General features: G+C 37.1%; 1 protein-coding gene across 2 annotated transcripts in view; it reads left to right on the top strand.

The window, feature by feature from the left end:
- Nucleotides 1-8,337: 8,337 nt before the first annotated feature.
- The window catches only part of LOC126249793 (probable 28S ribosomal protein S6, mitochondrial), a 62,241-nt gene continuing 54,528 nt past the window's right edge, over nt 8,338-16,050 (top strand). For both annotated transcript variants that reach the window (XR_007545664.1, XM_049951480.1), the window contains exons 1-2: nt 8,338-8,439; nt 10,407-10,546. Coding sequence is in view for 1 of the 2 variants with exons in the window: in XM_049951480.1 (XP_049807437.1) it covers nt 8,395-8,439; nt 10,407-10,546 (185 nt within the window). In the remaining variant the exon portion in view is untranslated. The remainder of the gene's footprint in view (nt 8,440-10,406; nt 10,547-16,050) is intronic.

Here is a 16,050-nt window from a genome sequence, read left to right as displayed (position 1 = left end):
ACGAATTCATCATAGAATCTGATACTGATTCCATCAGACCCTGGCGCTTTCTTCAATTTTGCCAATTTCAGCTGTTTCTCAACAACACCGACATATCTGCATCATACTCCGCAAGCCACCTCATGGTGTGTCCTAGGGTACTTCTGGTACCACTAACAGACCCCTAGAACCATGTTCCACTCGTAAATGGCGCCTGGGAAGAATGGTTTTCGGTAAGCCTCTGTATCTGCTCTAATTTCTGGAATTTTCTCGTCGTGGTCATTTCGCAGGATATATGTGAGAGGAAGCAATATATTTTCCGGCTCTTCACGGAAAGTACTCTCTCGAAATTTCAATAGTAAATTTCTCTGTGATGCACAACGCCTCTCTTGTAGAGTCTTCTCCTGGAGTTTGTTGAGCATCTCTGTAATGCTTTCGCGACTAAATGAACCAGTGACGAAACGCGCCACTCACGGTTCGATCTTCTCTATCTCTTCTATCAGTCCTACATGGTAAGCATCCCAGACTGATGAACAGTACTCAAGAAGGGGTCTAACATGCGCCTCTTACGCCATCCCCCTCGTAGATGAGTTACATTTTCTTAAGATACTTCCTATGAATCTCAGTATGTCATATGCTTTTCCTACTATTTGTTTTATGTGGCCATTTCACCTCGGATTGTCGTCCCTAGATATTTTACAGCACATACTGTTTCCAGCAATTTGTCAGCAATAGTTTAGTTGTACAATAATGCATTCTTTTTGTGTGTATGCACAATATGTTAAACTTATTTATGCTCAGAGCGGACTGCTAGAGCCTACACCATTCATCAGTCCTCAGTAGGTCTTTCTGCAAATCGATACTGTCTTCTTGCGTTGCTACTTTATTATAGCCAACGGCATCATCTGTAAACGGTCTTAAAGAGCTTCCATCGCATTCTACTAGATCATTTATATACATTGTAAACAGTAACGGTCCTATCACACTTCCTTGGTATACTCCGGAAATTACCTTTACATCTGACGACTTTGTTCAATTAAGAGCGACGTGTTGAGTTCTATCTGCAAAGAAGTATTGAATCTGGTCCGATATTCGCTAACCTCGTTTTTTTTTTTTTTTTTTTTTTTTTTTTTTTTTTTTTTTTTTTACTAAACGGCAGTACGGGACGGTGTCAGATGCCTTCCTGGAGTCAAGGAAAACGGCAGCAACCTGGGCGTCGTCGTCTAAAGCTCTATTAATCTCATGGAGGAACAGGGCGAACTCAGTTTCACAAGATCTCTGTTTGCAGAATCCATGTTGATTTTTATAGAAGAGGTTTTCGTTCTCCAAAAACGTCATATTTCTTGATCTTAAAAAATGTTCCAAAACTGTACAACAGATTGACATCAACAGGTACAGGCTTATAATTATGTGCATCTGTCCAAGAGTCCTTGAAAACGGGAACGATCTGTTTTTTTTCCAGTCGATAGGTACCCTTCGTTGTTCCAGAGAACTACGATAAACTGCTACTACAAGGGGAGCAAGTCCTTTCACATAACCTTTGGAGAATCGTGTAGGGATCTCATCTGGTCCTGATGACCTTCCACTACTAATCGATTATAGCTGCCTTTCTATTCCGCTATTGGCTATCTCAATATGTGCCATTTCGAGGTTCCTACGATGATTGAATGGGGGAATTCTGTTATGATCTTCCGCGTTGTAACAATTTCTGAAGACCTAATTCAGTGTCCTCTCTTTTATCATCCGTTTCGGTGCCAGTATGGTCGTTGAGTCAATTATTACATGATTTCGAACCGCATACTGATTTTACATAAGACCAAAACCTCTTCGGGTTTCTACTCAGGTCAGTTGACAAAATTTTACTTTCAAAGTCATTGAGTGCTTCTCTCATTGAGCTCCTTATATTTATTAATATCTGTATCACTTATTTTTGCAGCGACCTGAGAGTTAAATTGAGGCAATACCCTGGAGTTTCTGTTGTAAAGGAACATCTGAAAATCGAGTTCAGCATACCTGTTTTTGCGTTGCCACCCTCAATTTCAGTCTGTGTCTCGTCCATGAATGCATGAGTGTCTGAACACTAACTTTTGTATCACTGATAGGCTTTACATATGACCAGAATTCCTTTGGTTTTGTGAGAGATCCTGTGATAATATTCTACTAAAGCAGTCGAAGGCTTCACCATTGCCCTCTTGATAGCCAAACTAGTTTCATTCAGCTCTCCTTTCTCTAGCCCTATACTTTGTTTTATACCTATTATGCTGTCGTCTGTTCCTTTAGAAGTTTCTGCACAGACACAACATATCATAAAGGCTCCCTCCCATCATGAACGGTTCTACTACTTAAATACCTAACAAGTACATGGTCAACTATTTTTCTAAACCTGAGCTGCAGTTCTTCTACTTGTTCCTCTCCAGAGTTAAATGTTTCGAGTTCCTTACTGACGTGACACTACTTCCCCTTTACCTAATTTGTAGGAAAGATAAACCATTCTACATGTTTTAGTTAGCATTTGTTCTTTTGTAATCATTGTTGCTACAACTGCGTCATAGCCACTGATACCAGTATCTATCTCGATGTCCTCAAAGTGATCATGTCTACTATGTGCTGTTAGATCCTACATACTTCCATCATGGATGGACTTCTGAAGAATCTGTTGTAGGTAGTTTCCAGAGAACACATTTAGTAGTGTTTCGCCGAACGTCGTGTCACGCCAACTACCTACGAAACTGTAATTTTCCCAGTTGATAGTTGGATCATTTACTCCAATGATGACAATGTTATTGTTGTCTTCAGTTCAACGACTTGTTTCATGCAGCTCTCCATGCTGCTCTATCCAGTGTAAGCCTCTTTATCTCTGTATAAATACTGCAACCTACATCCTTCTGAATCTGCTTACTGTATTCATCTCTTGGTCTCCCCCTACGATTTTTAGCCCTACGCTTCCTTCTAATACTACATTGTTGATCCCTTGATGTCTCAGAATGTGTATCATCAACCGATCCATTCTTCTAGTCAGGTTGTGTCACATATTTCTTTTTGCCTCAGTTCTACTTAGTGCATCCTCATTAGTTACATGATCTACTCCCCTACTCTTCAGAATTCTTCTGTACCAACACATATCAAAGGCTTCTATTCTCTTCTTGACTAAACTGTTTACCATCCATTTTTCATTTCCATGCATGCCTGCACTACATACAAATACTTTCAGAAAGTCTGCCTAACACTTGAATCTACATCTGATGTTAACAAATTTCTCTTCTTCAGAAACACTTTTCTTGTAATCGTCAGTCTACATTTTATATCCTCTCTAATTTGACTATCATCATTTATTCTGTTGCCCAAATAACGAAACTCATCTAATACTTTTAGTGTCTCGTTTCCTAATGTGATTCCCTCAGCATCGCCTGATTAAATTCGACTACATTCCATTATCCTTGTTTTGCTTCTGTTGATGTCCATCTTATATCTGTCTTTCAAGACTGTCCATTCCGTTCTCCCACTCTTCCAAGACCTTTGCTGCCTCTGACAGAATTACATTATCACAGGTAAATCTCAAAGTTTTTTTTTTTTCTTCTCCATGAATTCCTGCTCTCAATATTTGTTGCTCAGTGCTCAATGTGCAGACTTAATAACATTGGTGATAAGCTACAGTTCTGTCTCACTACCTTTTCAACTCGCTTTCATGCCCCTTGACTCTTATAACTTCCGCGTGGTTACTGTACAAACTGTAAATAGCCTTTCGCTCCCTGTATTTTTCCCCCGCTACCTCAGAATTTCGAAGCAAGTATTCAAGTCAACATTTTCAAAAGCTATAAACAAAGGTTTGCCTTTCCTTAACCTATCTTCCAAGGTAGGTTTTAGTGCCAATATTGCCTTGCGTGTTCCTACATTTCTCCAGAAACCAAACGATTTCCTAAAGGTTGGCTTCTACCAGTTTTTCCATTCTTCTATAAGGCGTTTGTGTTAGTATTTTGCAGCCATGACTTACTGAACCGATAGGTCGGGAGTGATGACAGTATTATTTGGGAGTTTATGTACCAGTGAACTGAGTTTCTCATTAACATCTGGAGCTGAATCTGGTAGTCAGTAGAGGGATCTAATTATAGGTTTATCCCTATCTTTGCTCTCGAGTCTCGCCCAGACAATATCACATATATTTTCGGATTCTGTTTCAGTGCATTTGAGTCTCCTGAGTTTCTTGTGTACTTTCACACATACACCGTCACCATTTACCATTAGCCTAACGTTAAGACATTCGCTTAAATTAGTCTTAACCAGCTTTCTGTACCTATTTTAATGTGAGCCCCAGAGCTTTTTTGGAGCACTGGGGCATTGTTGTGAATGGTTCAGCAGTTAATCATTAGGATTTTGGTACTCTCGCCGATAGTGGTATTTATTTGGATCTTATACTGACGTAGAGGAGCACCTACTGTAAAAAAAAAAAATAATTGTGTGCACCTTACACACACTTAGCTACCTGGATGGCAGCCTCTGATTTGTGGTTGTGGATGAAGAATTTTTTATTGATGAGGCGACGTTCACAAATTAATGTAAATTTCAGAAAGATGCACTATTTGTGAATGGAAAACCTATGTTGGCTTCGTTGGGTGTTCAATCAACATCACTGAGGCATAGTCAGACAGCACGTGACTGGCCCTTATTTTCTGGATGGCATGTTGGACAGGGAAAATCACACACGTGTTTTTAGAAAATCTGACCCTGAGAACTCATCAGATGATATGGCTCCAGCATGATTGATAACCTGTCCATAATTCTTCAGTAGTAAGAGATGAATAGACTGCTTTCTTCCCAACCAGTGTGTGGGAAGAAACAGTCCTATTCAGAGGCATCCACCATGATCACAGAACCTGTCACTGATAGATTTCTTCCTCTCAGGCCACATAAAGCATTTGAACTACAAGAAGGCTCCAACAACTACAGAGGATATGGAGAGCGAGTTACTGCTGCATGAAAAAGCGATTACTCCAGATATGTTGATAGAAGTAAGTTCGTCAGTGATTTAATATGCAAGAATGAATAGTGATGCAAATGGTTCTCACTTTGAATACACTACTGGCATTTAGAAATAAACGCCTACAGAAATGTGGCAGCAAATATTGTTTTTGCAGTTTTTTGGTCATCATCTTTGACTCATCCATTTAATGTATTATTTTAAAGTAAGAGTTTTACTGGTGCACTAATGACACAGCATATTAAAAAAAAACAGAAACATAATTTTACTTTATTTTGAAATTATAAATTTCACACTGCAGATTCTAATAACTTCGTTACTAACAAACATTCCTTTGTGAACATCATCTCACATATGTTTGATTATTTTTTCAACACTGTATAAGGCAAAAAAGTTGACTGACTTGTATTTATGTCATTGGAGTTACCCTTCACCAGTATAAAAATTTCTTTGGTACAAAACACGTTTAAACCTTTGTAAAATTCAATCCACAGGCATAAAATTGTGTCTTAAAACAGCAGGGCAACTTTCCTTGCAGAGCTATGTAAACTTCCAGCTGACAGGCCATTCAGCAGCTGCAACAACAGCATAAAAATCTTTGTATTCAGTATATTTTTACTCTATGACTCTGCTAGCTCTATAAAAAAGTTATATCACTGAATGTGTCTCATCGAAATATGCTATTCTGGTGACAAAAAATGGCATATTTCTATTTCAAAAAATTATGCTTGTATCACATTTATTAATGGAGTTGGCCGGCCGCAGTGGTCTAGCGGTTCCAGGCGCTCAGTCGGGAACCGCGCGACTGCTACGGTCGCAGGTTCGAATCCTGCCTCGGGCATGGATGTGTGTGATGTCCTTAGGTTCTAAGTTCCAGGGAACTGATGACCACATATGTTAAGCCCAATAGTGCTCAGAGCCATTTGAACCATTAATGGAGTTGTGAGAATGCAAATCTGTTTGTTCCATGGGTCCCTAGTCCCACTGTTCACCTAAATGAAAACAGATTACAGATATCTTCAATATGTCAAAAGCAATTTGAAGTGAAAAAGATAAGCTGTATTCCTTTAGGTCTTTTAACATTTTTGTTCTCCAATGAATGGGGAGTTGGCTCAGAATAACATGTTGGCTTCAGAGCAGGAAGATTAACTATAGACCATGTATTTTGTTTTTAATAAATACCTGAAGAAAACATTCGAAATCAGCCTCTTTACTTAGTATTTATAGATGCAGAAAAATCGTATGATAATACACCTTTGTGTGGTTTGTGGAAAGCTATCATATAAAATTAATCTTATGATAAATAAAGCAGCTCAAGATTTAAAGCTACAAAGAGATAATGTAAGAGCTGCAACCTGTCACCGACTTTATAAAACGTATGTTGTAGTCAAAACCAGTTTTTAGTTAGACTACATTTTCTCTAATTAAAACTATTTTGTACTTAATGCTTCATTACAATTAGAATTTCCTAGTTATAATTAGAATTTACTGTTATACATATTTGAATTTTTGATAAAATTAGTTTTAACTCTGAAGATTAGACTAATTTTAGCCAGAGAAGTTTGTTTGGAGGAAATAATTCAAGAAAAAGCAATAAAGTTTTGACTGGGATTAAAAAAACATTTGGGTTGTTTAGTATGGTATAATCATGCACTAAACGAATATTTTCAAAGAACTCCATGGATATGTTGACAGTATTAATTAAAAAGGTCACACTAATATTAATAACCTTGAATCCATTTAATACTCTCTACTGTTTCTGTGAGGTATGTTTAACTGATTGTGCTTCTTCAGTTTCATCTACAAATTAACCATAAGTTTTTAATGTCGTCACATTGTAATGGTTTTCTTTTTTATGTTAACCAATTTGTATTGTTCTTTTTTAAAATTCTTCTTTCCAGTGCATTTCTTGATTTAGATCTGTCATGAGAAATGCATACGAGTTAATCTATATGTGCTTAGCTGAATACTAACTGAGTATGTGTGCACAGGTGGGTATCATGTGACCGACTCAACCAGCCAGAGTCAGGAAATGCTGCTCAGTTGATCAGACTGAGCCTTGTTTAAGCTAAATGAACCTTGACCTGGGTCAAAACAAATCTGAGTAATTTTGTCAAAACACATTTTGTTTAGTTAAAACCAGTTTTGACTGGCATTTATTTTGCACCACCAGTAAATTCTAGTTGCAACAATGGTATTTAGTATACTCTAGTTTTAACTAGTAAGTACATGTTCTAACTGAAAACGGGTTTTCGTAGTAACATATATACAGGGAAATGGTTGGAAAATTAGAAGGAATCCGAATAAATGACAATACTGCATATTCACTACTGTTTGTGCTTAATGATACACAGTGTAGGCTCAGCTCTATTCAGTTATTGTAAAACCTAAATCATTTTTCGTTTTGAGATATTTTTCCTCTCTTGTGGAAGAACACTCAATGTAAAAATTGTCCATGTCCTCATGGAACATTTACAGTGTGCCACGAAAACAAGGCCAAATAATAAAGACCCCACAAAGGCAGAAGCACAAGATTCAGTACTCCTGCATTGAGAGCCTGTTGAAAATAGGTTGATTTCCAATGTTAGCAGACGACGACATAATTCTTCCCACTACTTTCAACGTCAAAACTTTCCTCTGGAGAAAGCTAGACCTTGACATCCTGTTCCATCGCTTCCCATTCCGTTGATAGCCTATGTAAACGCCACTGTTTGAAATTCATTGACGAAAGTTCCGATTTACCATTATATCTCATTCTGTTTCGTTCCGTCCCGTCAAGTATGAATCGACGTTTTTTCACAACGTGTTCTTACCCTGCGGTCGGAAGAAGCAAAACACACAGTAATAACTGAAATTTATAGCTTTTATAAAAGTAAGTGGTATTACAACTCTCCCATTACATCTAGTCAGTGTGTTGCCTTTTATTTAGAATATAAATGTAATATTTGTGTAAATCTATTGACACATGTGTAACATATAAATAACTAACAATGGACAATAGCAAAAATGACAGTAGTGCACCCCGTCCTTCATAACACAATAGGTTTTCTTCATATTATTAATATCAGACTCTTTAGCCCATTGAAATGCACTAAATTATCTCGATTTTTAGCTTTATTTTATGATTTTTTTTTAATCAGTATTACATTTTCGTACTTCAACTCTCTGTTGTATTTTACGTACATTTTCCTGCCTACTTTCGGAGAACTAAAAGAGATGACATTTTATTAAATAAGTGACGTCATAATTTCAGTTCTTTTCCACGCTGTCACATACATATGCTAAAGAATTCAGCCCCCCTTTGGACCACCCAACGATACGTGTTTACGATCTTTGCCGTCGAAACAGGTTTTGCATGTTTCGTCTTGTACTGCGAACTTCTTTGGTGTGTACTTGGGAAGTTTTGTTTGTTTACGTCCGAAGACAACATTGTCCTAAACATGCCGACTTATGAAATGCCATTATTAATTAAAGCACTTAGTCGGGTAAGAACTTTATTGCTCAGATAAGGAAACGTAAAACTGTTGAATTGACAGTGTTAATCTGCAAATCACGGAAGTAGTGTCATTTGTAGTTTAATGTAATTTGTGTAAGCCAGTCTTTTTCATGGTAGAAAAGCCTCTGTAAAGTATAAACAACCGCATCAAACAACAGCCATTCTTTCTGATCGTTATAATTGCTCTGGTTGTGGCTCTAGCCACATTTTCAGGGTATGATTAAGAGAGATGAGACAAAAAACTAGACACCGGTAACATTCTGGCTTTTGCCTATGTTGTTTAGAAGTTTGATATTAATGTCAAATATGAATGGGTCGTAATGCAATAGATACAATACAGAATGTGGACAACCATTAAGTGTAAATGATTGAATCCTCTGGTGTATTTTAAAATTAGCAGTTCAGTATGTTTCTGAGTGACAGTAATCTCATTCAGACCACATTCATTTTGCCCTCACCTGCATTTCTCGCCCATAGACATTGCCAGATCACTCTGAAATGATAAATATCCCTAACATCAATAGCGTATCATAAAATTACTGTAGAACTACTAAGGAGGAAGTGTTGTGACACATTTTGCTGTAATACATTTCACAAGATGAGCTGACAAAAGGATCAATATTGATTTCATTTTATTTTCTGCCTGCAGTGTAATCCTTTGTGTCTCAAGTGTGTAACTTGTCTTTGTGTGTGCACGAATCACAGAGATTGTTGCTGAGCCTTACAGACAAGCCTTGTAACAACCACAGTGCAAAATCTTTCGGAAACTTTCAATTGGAAGGTGAGTCAGCATTTTGGGAAAGAGAAGGTGAACAGTGTTTAAAAAAATGTCTTCATGAAGGTGAAGGAGCCATAAAAATGTGAAAAAGAAAGTCAGATGTATGAGATTTGTTTATAGTATGGCATTATTGGCTCAAATTGAAATGACATTTAGTAGAAATTGGAGAAGAAATTTGTCTGAAGGCAAGTTTTTAAAAGATTAATGTGGTGGGAAAAAGAAAAGTGTGAGAATTTGTTTGTAATGCAGAATAAGCAGTAACAAACATGCAAAGAAGTAATAAAGGCACTGATTGTAATTACAGAGACCTTTTAATCTAGAAAATAAAATATTCTGTGGAGCAATGAATAAGCAGACAAGATAAAGTAGCTTGTATCATAATATGGCGCTAAAATGTAACAACTGTAAAGATATCAAGAGCAATTGTTTTGAGACGTTTGCAGTATGGACCCAGAGGAGAAGTAGCTGGAAATACAAATTAAGACATAAGTGTAAATGTGGAAAGGAATTTACTAAGGACCACCAAGACTGAGAAAATACATTATCCAATGATAACAGACTGCATAATGATCAGTGCTCATGAAGAATTTGTGAATTAATGAAAAAAAGAAAAAATAAAGATCTGATTGTGTGTCCTGTCTGTGTGACAAAACACTAAAAGATTTATACAAGGAATAGGATAGACTGCTACTCACCATAAAGGTGACCTGTTGAGTTGCAGACAGACACCAAAAAAAGACTGATACACATGCAGCTTTCAGCCAAGTGTGTGTGTGAGTGTGTGTGTATGTGTGTGTATCGATGTTTTCATTGCGCCTGTCTACAACTCAACTCATCATCTTTACACTGAGTAGCAATTTGTCCTGTTCCGTATATTGTTATTCCACCCTGGAGTTTCCATTGTTTGACACTCTAAGATTTGAAAGTCTTCAGAAATTGTTACAGCCTATTAAAAAATTTTAAGAAAGAAGAGACAAGGTTTCTGTAAGATTTCTGTTATCACAATTTTTCCCTTGTTTCATTATTATTTTTTCTCAGCACAGCTATTGTCACTGACAAATATCAAATAATTTGTATTAAATATTTGGATAGTTATGGTAGACTGCTGTGTTCTTGTGCTGTGCTTCTCACTCTGAGGCACTACTTTTGGATATTAAATGTATTGTTCTTCATTTCAGCCAGAAACATTTGTTGTACTGAAACGTGCAAGTCAAACAATATTTGATAAAGGTGGTGTCATACGAAAGATTGAAAATCTTGGGACACGCCAGTTACCTTTCAAAATTAGAAAGCATGGTCTTGTTGAGAAAAAAGCCAGGTAATGTTATTTTTCCATTTTTCATCCTGACTGTTACTGTAAACTAAATGCTTTATATTGAGAATTTCTGTGCTGCCTCATAGTTCTACAAAAGGTGTATTTTAAAATTTTTGTATGTGTTTTATAACAGAGTCTGTCATATGATAACTGACAAATGTACTTTTGGCATAAACAATTTGTAGGAAGCAAAATTTGTAACTAAACTTTATGTCCAAACACTTTCCACTCTGACTTTTTTGCTGTAACATCTCAGTAGTATTCAAAGAAGCTGTGAACTTCGCTGTCGCATGTTTCATACACATTTCTCTGTGTACTCAAAAGCTTCATCAGCATTTTATTTTATATTAACTTTCTCCAGTGTTAGAGGTATCATAGCACGCCACATTAATGATTTTGTCTAGGTTGTGGTGAAAGACTGAGCTGTAGCAGAAACCAATGTCTAGGTTAGGTTGGCATGTGACAGTTTTGTCAATGTCAGAAGGCAACAGCTTGGTTCTGAGTTCGTGAACCTACAGTTGTCGATGTGAAATCTTGATTGTGGTGACAGACTAATCTGTAGTGCAGCCAGTGCCCCGTATTAGCTTGAAAGCAGATAATTTGGTTTACATTATTCACTGTGGTGTTGTGTGCAGAGTCCTGCGATGTTATATCAAAAGACTTAGGTTGTTATGTTAAGTTGTTAATATTTCTCCTCTCATGATCAAAATGAAAACAAATTGTTACATCATTGGTTACACGAATCAGCTGTTACAACATTGTTACTTGCAACAGACATTACCAACATACACTTCAAGCTGAGAACATGGATGGCACCATATAAAGTATTACAATTTTCTCTTTACCACACAGATAATCAGTGCAGAGAAGTTGATGTTGAGCTTCTTTCTTCTCAGGGCAACCAGTAATAATGGCTGTGATGATCCATCCACTGTTATGCAATTGCCCTTACTCTGGGAGTGTTTTATAGTACTCACATGATGACAGAATTTGGTGATTATTTGGTTCTTAGGTCAGGAATATGATTCATACCATTTGAGTGTTGCTTTACAGTATTAACCAAAGTGTAAATACTTTTGAATTAAAGGGCTTGTAGAATGTAAATACTTTTGGATTAAAGGACATGCAACATTCTTGTTTGCCCTGTCATAGTTTTTATGTTGTTTCTCACATCCAATTAGGTGAGTGCTTCCTGGTTCCACTTTTCAGCATTAAGCAGTTATCGCACTACCAGAGAACAAATAAATGAAATTCATAACTTTCACCTATTAGCATGTGTAAGCTTTCCTCCTCCTCCTCCTCTCAGAAGATGTAGAAATAAATAATGAATAAGTTTGGGGAGGAATGCTGTCAGCGTCTCTAGCACTCAAATGTTGAAACAACATGTGATGGCAACAATTTACCTAAAGTTTTACCTACCTGGTATTCACCTGCCTGGTATTCACCAGTTTTGTGTTCTAACTGTTCTTGTGTTCTCTCAAGTAAGCACACTGAGAAAATTTTGATTGCCCTATACCATTTCTGGGGCAGTGGATGGATAAGTGCACATTTCCTGTTGTCAGGAAGTTTTTCTGTTTGCCAGATGGTTGTGATTGTTATGTAAGTACCTGAAACGATTTTCTTCCAAAGTTTTATAATAGTTCTGCAATGATGCTGTCTTCACCAGATATCCTATTGTTTCTTCATTTAGGTAATGTTTGTGGATCTCATCGCGTGTTAGTTGGGTCGACAGAAGCATCCAATCCCATGCGTCGGCTTTGACCCCTGACGTAAGGGTGTTGTCGTGTGTGACGTCATGATGGCGCGGAGTTTGGTTTGTGAGTGTGACGTGTTTGTAGATGTCATCGTGTTGTGGTTTGTTGTGCTCTCTGGTGGTATGTTCAGGATCTTCGTTTGTGTGGTGTTATGGGCTCAGTTTGCTTTTGCTCATTATCCAGAATTATTCGAGTGTCGGCTGTGTTTGTAGTGGAATTCGTTTCAGTGAGATAACGATTTTGTGTGAAGGTTAATTTAGTGTTGTTCGCTGTACATCGTGTGGTAATTTTAGTAAAATTAATCGGTTGTTGTTTTTGTCCAGGAATGGATATGACTGATAAAATTAACACTGCGCCGGTCAAGGGAAGTGTTCGATCTCAACATGTGGCTGTGTATGTTGATATTGGTATTGAGAGATGTTTTTGAGCTGTATAGGCCAAGGGAAGTGTTTGATCCTAATTTATGGGATCGAGAGCTGCTGTTGAGCTATATAGGTCAAGGGAAGTGTCCAATTCCAGATATTGTATTTAGTGGTATTTGAGGAGTTTTGTGATGTTGGTTTTTTTCGTCATTTTGTGTGGTTTTGTATTGGGGGTGGGTGTCTAAATTTGTTTATATTTAGTTTGCTCCCACCTAAAAACACCCCATTTCCCGTGCCTGTCCCATTAGTGTCATTAGGCTTTTGTGGAAAGGGTGGGTGTTTGTTTTTCGATGTATTTTTGTCCTCATAATGTGTACGTACCGACTTCATATGTGCCATATTGGAATTGTCGTTTCCACCATATTTGTGACGTCATGGGTCAAAGCAGACGGGCGGGATCGGACACTTCCATATTTCCTGTTAGTGGGAGTGATTCTGGGTGAGTGGAGGTGCGGTCCTGCATTGGGAATATTGTTTCAGGTTCAGGAGAGTTAAGGACATCAGAGAAATAATGTACCTGCTCCTGACAGTACTCTTGATTAGTTAATGCGACGTTTCCATCTTGTTTTCTGAAGCATGAGTTTTGAGATGTATACCCTCAGACCTCCCTTGCTAAAGTTGTGTAGAATTTTCTCACATTGTGTTTGCAGAAGTTTTCTTCAATAGCATCCAGTTGTTCCTTCATATACTTTCTCTTGGTTTGCCTAATGAGTTTTGCAGCCTGTTTTCTGTACTCATTAAAATGATATACGCTTTCAGGAGATTTTTTATTGTTGTATTCCGGGAAGGCTTGTTTGCATCTTTCTAGTGCATTTTCACGTTCTGAGTACCACCATGGATATTTAGTGTTCTTTTTCCATGGTGTCTGTTGTTTTGTATTTGTGTGATCTTTCTATAGAATTCTTCCCATGTGTGGTTGTTGTATTTTCCATTCCTGCTTTATGTTGGATTTTATGATCTTTCTTTGTGTCTAACTTCATTATGTGTGTTCTTTTCTGAAGGATTTTCTTTGGTTTGAATTTGATTTTGATTCAAGTTAAGTAGTGGTTTGAATCAACATTCACACCTCTGTGAATTTGAATGTCATGGCTCTCTTTCTTGACTGGGTATGAAATTGTTACATGGTCTATTGGGAATCCTCACAAACACAGTGTGTCTCTCCTAAGAGTCACCTGACACATCTCCTCTGGTGTCTCACAGATATTCAAAATTTTGTTTTTACAACATGTAGCTGCAGTCAGCCCAAACAAGTATGCTCATCGTGCCTTTCATGCACCACCCAGCATTGATGGAAAGTGTCAGTTTGTTCCTCATTGCAAACAAAATGATATTTACTCATAAAGTGGAATTTTATATGCCCATTCAACAGAGCAGTCTCAAAGTAGACTAGTGTGATATCCGTTTTACTGGTATGAATTAACAGGACAGTAAAATGCGGAATGACGAGTACTCCTGCAGTGACAAGCACAGCCCTGACCCACACTCACTGCTACCACCATGTAGAAATGCGCTACTCAATCTCTGCAGGAGTACTGATTATTCTTTGTGTTTTACTGTTCCTATTAATACACATCAGTAGAACAGTTATTGCACTAGTCTAACCTGGTAGTGCTCTGTTGAATGAGCATGTGAAATGCTGATTTAGAAATCATTTTGTTTGAAACGGGGAACAAACACACACATTCTGTCAACTTTGAGTGTTGTATGAAAGACATGATGAGTAGAATTTGTCTGTGCTGACACCAGCTGCATGTTGCAAAAATGAAATTGTAGTATCTGACAAAACACCAGAGAAAATACACCAAAAAACTCATAGGAGAAACACCCAGTATATATAGAAAAGTCATACACCAATGATGTACTGGTGTAATACATAAAAGAATTGTAATTGTGAATGAAAAGTACAATGTTGTGTGTGTTCTACAGTATTAATGTATTTTGTTAATTGCTTCTCAGATTACAGAGGGCATCTTCAAATTGTAACTGACTGCTGTTGTGAGAAATAGTACAATATTCATGACCAACATTGAAAAAGATGTTACACATGAAGAGTGAGGTACATAACACAAAGTAAATTTAATCTTTGACAGTGCAGTGATAATACAGTTAAAAATATAAAGTCTGATTTGAAAAACATTAACATTAAACTCAAAAACTAATATAAAAATATCACTTGACCTACATTGCTATAACATAGTCCATGATGTCAAGAAAACATAGCTCATTTCAAAAACTAGTGTTGAAGACTCCGCTTGACCTGTGTGCACAGAGCATACTGCACAGTACAGAAAAACCCATTATTCGCTGCATTGACCGCTATAAAAAAATCTGACTTAACTAAAATGTCTAGAACAAATTCTACGATACCAAAAAACTAAAATTGCAGATCAAACTATTTTCTTAAAGCTAACTTGACTGCTAGAATAAAATCCACTATACCCTCCAGTCCTAATTTAACATTATTAACTGCAACTAATAATGCAACTCACAAATTCATAAAAATTCCATTTACATCCAGTATATACACTGAAAACACAATCTTGCACATAAATGAAACACACATACCATACCTAATTTAAAAAAATTACACTGGACAAACTTTTTCATTGGTGGCCATACCTCACCCACTGTGGTGTGCGATGATCTAGTAGTGAATTTCCTCACTACATCCATAACTAATAACAGATTCTAAGCAAAAATTAGATCTCTGACCATTAACAACATGCTAAACTAACAGTTCCAAAGCCAAAACCAAATCTGTGCCAAGTAACTACCCACACTTCAGTAAGTCATTAACAAAGCTCAAAAATCACAATTTCAGTATGAAGCAGAGAAATAGTATACAGTGCTTGGCAAACAACTTGCCACCTCTCCAACACACTGGTAGCACTCGAAAGCAATCTACTCTAGAAGATGCCACCACATACAGCAAAATGTTCTCTTCAAACCATCCATTTCAAATATGCTGGATGACCATGATTTCACATAACACAGCACATTTACAAATCAAAGCCAGTGACCAGTGCTGCATATTTCAGTTGACTCAATAAAATTAGTACTTCACAAGAACACTGAAGGATAGCTCGAAGAGGTATTACATATAGAAGGTGATACAGAAACAGAGCAAAATATAGAATTGACAATTGTAACAACAGAATATGTATGGACAATCACAATAAAATAAATTTAGTACTTGACAAGAGTATTAAAGAGTAGCTTGAACATGTATTGCACGTGGGAAGTGATACAGAACCTGGAATCATTAGTTATAAAAACACAATATATGGAGCACATAGACATTCATAATAACATAAATAAAAAATACAGGGAA

Source organism: Schistocerca nitens, chromosome 3 (genome assembly GCF_023898315.1).
Source record: "Schistocerca nitens isolate TAMUIC-IGC-003100 chromosome 3, iqSchNite1.1, whole genome shotgun sequence".
In the NCBI taxonomy this organism is placed as follows: Eukaryota; Metazoa; Arthropoda; class Insecta; order Orthoptera; family Acrididae; genus Schistocerca; species Schistocerca nitens.
This window is presented reverse-complemented; position numbering and strand designations above follow the sequence as displayed.